Source organism: Lepidochelys olivacea (genome assembly GCF_965140295.1).
Source record: "Lepidochelys olivacea isolate rLepOli2 genome assembly, chromosome: 24".
In the NCBI taxonomy this organism is placed as follows: domain Eukaryota; kingdom Metazoa; phylum Chordata; order Testudines; family Cheloniidae; genus Lepidochelys; species Lepidochelys olivacea.
In genome coordinates this window covers 829677-836931 of record NC_140434.1, presented here as the reverse complement: position 1 = coordinate 836931, position 7255 = coordinate 829677, and the positions used below count along the sequence as shown (strand labels likewise).

The following is a 7255-nucleotide window of genomic DNA, read 5'->3' as shown; positions in this document are numbered from 1 at the left end:
TTGGCAGCAGGAAAAGCCTCTCCTGTTAGCCCCTTCCTCCGGGGGGGGGGGGGGGACGACAGAGTGGGGACACAGGGGGAGATTTGGGGGCACAGGGGCTGGGGAGTGAGCAGGGCAGAGGGATCAGAGAGGTGGAGAGTGGGGCAGAGGGTGTTTGGGGGCAGGGCAGTTGAGGGGCAGTTGAGGGGCAGGGGGTGTCTGGGGGCAGGGCAGTTGAGGGGCAGGGGTGGGGAGCAGGGGGTGTTTGGGGGCAGGGCAGTTGAGGGGCAGTTGAGGGGCAGGGGGTGTCTGGGGGCAGGGCAGTTGAGGGGCAGGGGTGGGGAGCAGGGGGTGTTTGGGGGCAGGGCAGTTGAGGGGCAGTTGAGGGGCAGGGGGTGTCTGGGGGCAGGGCAGTTGAGGGGCAGGGGTGGGGAGCAGGGGGTGTTTGGGGGCAGGGCAGTTGAGGGGCAGTTGAGGGGCAGGGGGTGTCTGGGGGCAGGGCAGTTGAGGGGCAGGGGTGGGGAGCAGGGGGTGTTTGGGGGCAGGGCAGTTGAGGGGCAGTTGAGGGGCAGGGGGTGTCTGGGGGCAGGGCAGTTGAGGGGCAGGGGTGGGGAGCAGGGGGTGTTTGGGGGCAGGGCAGTTGTGGGGCAGGGGTGGGGAGCAGGGGGTGTTTGGGGGCAGGGCACTTGGGGGCGGGCGATGCCCAGCTCCCCGGGGGCCGGGCGGACGGGCGGAGGCGGAGCTCGCTGGGCGTAGCCCCGAGCCCTGGCAGGGCCGGCCGGGAAGTTCCCCTCCCCGGCCGAGCGGGCGCTGCCAGGCCCGGCCCCGCTCCGTGCGAGCCGGGAGGGCGGGGGCGGCCCGGCCGGATCGGGGCTGGGTCCGGGACCGGGACCCGGACCGGGATAAACCCGCAGCGCCCCGCACGCCAGGAGCCAGGACCGGCGGCTGAGCCGAGCCATGGGGCTGGGGCTGCGGCTGCTCCTCGGGCTGCTCTGGGCCCTGGGCGGCTGCGGCTCGGGGCTCCCCGGGCACCGCCGCGAGTCCGGCCCCGAGCCGCGGGACCTCGGAGCCGGCTGGGGCGCCCGGCGCGCAGGTGAGCGGGGGAGACCGGGGCCGGGCCGGGGAGCACGGAGCCCCCTGGAGCCAGCGCGCCAGTCCCCGGGGGGGGGCGGGGGGCCAGGACTCCTGGGTTCTCTCCCCGGCGCTGGGAGAGGAGGGGGGTTGGGGGGGCGGGAGGAGGCACTTCTGGGTTCAACTCCCTGTCTGCGGCCGGGACTTGGGCTGAGTCACCAGCCCGGCGCTGCCTCTCCAAGCACCTGGAGACGCTGCAGGGAGAGGCCGCGACAGGTGAGCGAGCCGGGGCTGCCCTTGGGACTCCTGCCCAGGGCCCCCTGGCTGCGCCGGTGCCCGTCGGGGCTGGCTGCGCCGTGGGGCGAGCTGCCATCGGGACGACGTGGGAGCCTGCGTGTTCCTGTCTGACAAGGGTGGATTCAGGCACCGGGGGGCCCTGGGTGCATTGTGCCTTCGCACCCCACACCCGGCGGGGCCCCTGTACTCACCCCAGCAGCTAGGATGGCTCTGCTTGGGGGAGCTGGGCCCCCGATGCTTTTCCTTGCCTGCGTGACCAGAGCACCCCTCTGGGTTAGGTTGGTGGGGGCCCCAGAGCAGTGGGGCTTGGAGCTAATGCCCTAGTGAGAGGCAGAGAGCAGCTCCCTTCTGGGGCAATTGGCCCAGGCTGTCTGCAGACTCAGGCAGGTTTCGCTGCATGAGCAGTACTTAAAGCAGCTTCCCCGCTTCCCCCCTCATCAAGCACCTGACTCTGCCTGTGTTTGCAGAGAGCCTGCGACAATTGGTTGGGGGGCAGGCTGCGTTGGCACAGGGCCTGGCATCGCTGGGGCGGGGGGGCGGGCTGCATCTACGAGCCCTAAGGAGAGCTGTATGGTGCCAGGGGGCTGCAGGTCATGGAGGCTGCCAGGGGGCTGGGAAAGCAGCCCCATGGTGTCCCTGCACCAGTGGGGGAGGAGGAGGTCAAGCTGACTTGCCTCAGGTGTCACTCAGCTGTAACCGTACCAGACCTTTGGGGATGGGGGGCTGAGCCCCCTCCCCAGGGTAAGCTTTGCCCCCTCCCCAGGGTAAGCTTTGCCCCCTCCCCAGGGTAAGCTTTGCCCCCTCCCCAGGGTAAGCTTTGCCTTCACAGGCCTGGGGGTGGGAGCGGATGTAGTGGCTGGGGAGGAGATCGGTATGGGGCGGGTTGAGCTCTCCCCTGACATCCACCCCAATCCTTGGCCATGTCTGGGGGCTGGAGTCTAGGCTGGCTCTGGGGCCCAGGGGATGAATGTCCATCCAACATCCCCTCCCCAGTGCTATCTGCTGCCCGGCCCCCTGGCTGGCATCTCAGCAGGGCTGAATGGACCATGGAGCCTGAACACCTGTTGGGGGGGGCGCATGGCGGGAGCTGGGGTTACCTAGCCCTGCTCTGGGAGATCCAGAATCACAATGATGGGGGGGTGGTCTCCTAGCAGGGCGGGAAGGTCTGTGCTGGCATCCTGGCCCGACCGGCTCCTCCAGCTCCACCCAGCGCTGGCTGCCCCCAGGGTCCTGCTCTTGCTGTGCCAGGGGCTTGGCATGTGGCCAGGGGCTGGGAGGAAGGACGGGGGCGGCTGATTGCCCCACCCTAACCCCGCCGGGTCGTCTGGCTTCAGGTGCAGCTTTGGAGGGATGGGCCCTGCCCCCGCCATAGATGCAGGGACGTTCGCGAAGGGCTTCGCTGTGTGGCCCCAGCGGCTGGAGCCCCATGGGGCTGGGGGCTGGCATGGGTGGCTTTGCTGAGGTGCCAGCTGGAATTGGCCCAGCTAGGTTGATCTTCCCACCAGCCTGGGATGGAATCAATCGAGGAGAGAGCCCTGGGGTGCGAACTCGCAAGCCCTGATGCCAGGGGCTGCCCTGGCCTGCCGTGCCTTGGCCAGGCCATCTCGGATCGGGACCCCTGGCGGTTCTTCCCCGATGCACACGCAGGTCTCCCTGCTCAGGGTACGTCCTGCACACGCAGCCCCATGCTGGGAGCCACCCAGGTCACCCTGATTCCCCCCACTTACGCCCTCAGTTCCCCAGGCTTTGTCTAAACCAGCACCCCTTTCCCCCCCCCGCCCGACAAACACACCGGCGTGTTAGCCCGAAGTCGGCCCGACAGACACGCTCCTGCGGACACCGCTACCGCTGCTCGTTAGGGGTGGTTTGATTTCGCCGTGGGAGAGCTCTCCCCTGGCAAGGAGCTGTGCCGTAGTGTGGACGTGGCCTACGTATCCCGAACGTGCTGCTGTCCCTCCGCGGGGCAGGGGCCATGCGCTGGCGAACGGCAGGCACAGGATGCGGGCAGGGCTGGTGCAACCACTAGGTGAACTAGGCGGTCGCCTAGGGCGCCAAGTGGTTGGCGGGTGGGGCAAAAAGCGATGCCCTGGCTCGGCAGGGAGAAGCCACCTTCCCGAGGCCCCGGAGAGCCAGAGCATCGGCTTGGGGGGTCAGAAACCCAGCCATGGAGGAGCCAGCGCGGCGCTGGGGGGAGCAGCCCTGCAAAGGCGGTGACACTGCTAGCGGGGAACAGCCGCGCCCCCCGCCCAGGCTGTGGCTCGGTGCCCCCCCCAGGGGGCTCCTGCAGGCTGCACCAGATGCACGTGGGCGGCTGCCCCCGTGCACGCCCCGGCTCCCCCCTCACCACGCTTGGGCTCTGCAGCTCCCAGGAGCATGAGCCGCTGCTGCCCCTCCGGCTCACGTGCCCAGGAGCTGCAGAGCCCGAGCGTGGCGAGGGGGGAGCCGCGGGGTGCACGGGGGCCGGCGCATAAATGCATATTTAGGGTTCTTCAATAACTTGATATCCCATCGCATTGCATTTTTGGCCTTTTGTGTTTGAAAAGCAGATTCTGTGTCCACCGTTGAAAATCTTGGTTACCTTCCAGAACAATGGCACAGAATTCAGAAGAAGCCCTGCCTAGATTACAGCTTATCCTGCAAGATGGGAATATTCTTCAGATTTCAGATAAATAAAGACCAATTACATGGTTGAGGAGTAAATATAAAGTATTTTCATGCGTTTATCCAAAGTGAGTTTGTTTCTACTTGGACCAGCACATCTTAAAACAAGTCGTGTTTTACTAACTTTAATATTGTTCAAAATTCACAAAGAAAGAAAATGATTCTGAAAGCTGCGGATGGAAAAACAGCCCTTTTCCCCCCTTTTCTGCCTTTGGAGGTTTTGTTCCTCAAATATTTGCACGGCATATTTTGAAAGTCAATTGAAAAACAATGAACTCGTATCAACTAAGCCACCAAGTAGTTCGGGTTTCAGAGGATGGGGGAGAGAGAAATACGTTTTTTTTATCAAAGAGATAAAGAGCCTAGATTTTCATGAAAGTTGCTGAAAGTTAGATGAGCAATGAACTGAGTGGGATTTGTCAACTGCAAAGTTGAGTGTTGGTAGGCTATGCCAAGTGACTTTATTTATTAATTTGGATTTCATTCTAAAAGAAACATTTCCACAGCCATATGCACCATGACAACCTGCCCCGTTGTTTATCCATGCACCTGTTGTATCCTGTCCTTAGACTGTGAACACCTGGGACGTTCATTTACCACGTATCAATTTAGTTCCTAGCACAATGGGGCCCCAACTTGGTTGGCGCCTCTGGCACTATAGATCTTTAATACTAATATTTTTAAAACACCGCACCCTGGGAATTGTACCCCATAACTCCATCCAGAGCAGGAGCATTTCTCCAGCCCCCATGCTACAGGCATGGAAGCATGTGAGTACCTTTAAACAGAGCAGGACGGCTCACCTGGTTGAAGTTATGCCATGCTTCGGTGCTGTATTGTCTAATCATCAGTTCGTAGATGCAATGGCATTTGACGTGCTCTTCAACCATAAACTGACAGATTCGGGTTGTCCTGCACCCTAGGATCCATAGGACGTGGTTGCAAGTCGTCCTGCTTCAGGGACTCACTATGGGGACCCTGGGTGCACAAATTCCCTTGAAAGGTGCTGGGCTGCAGATGTGGTCATGTTCCCCTTACACCTTTCTCCACAGTGGTTGCAGATATGGTAGCCTGTCCTCTCGGGATGGTGAGCCCTGCAGACGCCCTATCCCTGCTTGCTGGAGTTCTTGGGGGGCCATGTGCCTAGTCCATTGAAAATGAGGCATAGAGGTGTCATGTTGCCCCAAAGATTGTCTCTGTAAGAGCTAGCTCTTCTAGATGTTCCTCTGAGGTGCCTTGCAAGGGAGGAGAATTTGTGTGTTGCAGGAATTTTGAGGAAAAGCTGGGAATCGAACATGGATCTGCTCACTCCCAGGCATGTGACTCACACACAAGACCTTCCTTCTTCCCAGCATATGTGATTTATAAGAGAAAAAGATTTATAACCCAAGAATAAAATATCCCCTCTGCCCTTGTATTGTATGCTTGTATTTGTTCCTGATCATTAAGAAATATCTTTTTAATAATCAAGAGGTAACAGCTATAAAGGCTCATTGGGATTTGCCCCTGAATGAACCGATGTGCGGGGGTGGGGCCGGGGCCTGCAAGGTGGAAGTTTCACCCAGGGCTCAAAATATCCTTGCACCGGCCCTGGGTGCGGGCCTCACTCTGAGCACTCACCGAGAGGGGGGCGCGCGCCCCACCTATGGTGTGGGGGGTGGAGAGCCAGAGACGCTTACCAGGCCCACAGGGAGCCAGGCTCAGAGCTGGGAATGGGACCCAGGAGTCCTGGCTCCCAGCCTGCCCCCGATTCTTTCCAGGGCACCAAGTCAGATGTGGAATAGCGCAGGGGTCTGGATCCCAGGGCACGCTCTGTGCACCTGCCCGGCCTAGAGCCCTGGGGGGATCTGGGGCCCCATGCGCCAGTCTGGGGGTGAAGCCCAGGGCGGTGGGGAAGGGCCTCCAGGATCCGGGGAAGGGGGGCCAGGACGAGGGCTGGGGGACCAGAGGGGCACCCGGGGTGATGGCTTTGTTCTCGGCCCCATGCAGGCGGCAGCAGCAGGCGGCAGCGTGAGGACCTGGGACATTATTGGCACGTGACGCCCTGGATCCTGCAAGGCAACCGGATGCTCAGCATGGCAGAGACGGGCTTGGTAAGGACTCTGCCCTTCCCCCACAGCAGCCAATGGCTGCATTCCCTGGCACCCCTGCTCCCCCCAGCTGAACGCCCTGCCCCGGCTCGTCCCACGGGGGGGGCCTCTCTCTGGGCCAGGCGGGACCCAGTCTAGCTGGCAGGGAGGGGGCAGTGCCCACACAGGCTGGCACCCGCACTGGATTCGGTGCGACCCCCCCGCTTTGGGGGGGCACACGGGGAGCCCTCCCAGCCCCATGGGTGCTACTCTCACATCGCTCCGCACCCCCCTGGATTCCCCTGCTCCCTTTCCAGGCAAAGGAAACCCAGCTCCTGTCCCAGCTCTGGCCTCCGGGGTCCCGGCAGGGAGCAAACACCTGCAGCCTCTGGGGGGACGGGGGCATGGGGAGACCCTCAGCCCCCCCAAAGATGGGGGAGAAGGGACCTGCTGCCCCCCCCTACAACTCCCCCCATCCCCGTGTGGGAGGCCCTGGCCCCAGCAGGCCCCACTGCCATGAGGGGCTTCCTCAGGGGCATCTGGGGGCTCCCCACACGGGGACTTGGGGGTGCCTGGAGAAGGTCCCCTCAGACCCGCACTGAGGGAGGGGCAGGGAAGGAGACTCTGTCCCCGTGGAATCCCCCCCCCCCCAGCCAGGCCGGCTGTGTGAGCTCATTCCTCCTCCCCCCTCCCCGCGCCGGAAGGGCCTGGCCCGGCACAGCCAGGGATCCTCTGTGGCATTTCCTCTTTGCTCCCTGCTGGGCAGGAAGCGCAGGGTGTGGGGGGGGGCGGGGGCGGGACACCTCCTGCGACACCCCACCCCCAGGACAATGAGCTAATGTGGGAGGGGCGCTTCCTGCTGCGCTCTGGGAGGGGACCCCCATCCTGACCTCTGCCTGACCCCCGGCACGCTGGGGCCTAACCCAGACCAGGCTGCCCCCGAGCACCGCTGCCTCCGGCCCCCCATCGCCCCCCGGCACAGCTCGGGCCCCCTCGGGGGAACTGAGCCCTGGCCAAAGCACAAACTCGGCCCGGGCTGGGCTGAGCTGCGATGCCAGGCGGGGTGAGCCGGGGCATGGTCTGCCGGGGGGCATGGGCGGGTGCCCCCCTACGCTTTCTCCTCCCAAACACCCTCCATGGGGCCATTTCCTGGCAGGATTCCTCTGCCCAGCCTCCTG

General features: G+C 63.5%; 1 protein-coding gene across 8 annotated transcripts in view; it reads left to right on the top strand.

The window, feature by feature from the left end:
- The first annotated feature begins 737 nt into the window (after positions 1–737).
- ADAM15 (ADAM metallopeptidase domain 15) overlaps positions 738–7255 on the top strand; it is a 30482-nt gene continuing 23964 nt past the window's right edge. For all 8 annotated transcript variants that reach the window (XM_084613061.1, XM_084613067.1, XM_084613065.1 and 5 more), the window contains exons 1-2: positions 738–1072; positions 5998–6101. In XM_084613061.1, coding sequence (XP_084469187.1) covers positions 937–1072; positions 5998–6101 — 240 coding nt within the window. In that variant the 5' untranslated portion in view covers positions 738–936. The remainder of the gene's footprint in view (positions 1073–5997; positions 6102–7255) is intronic.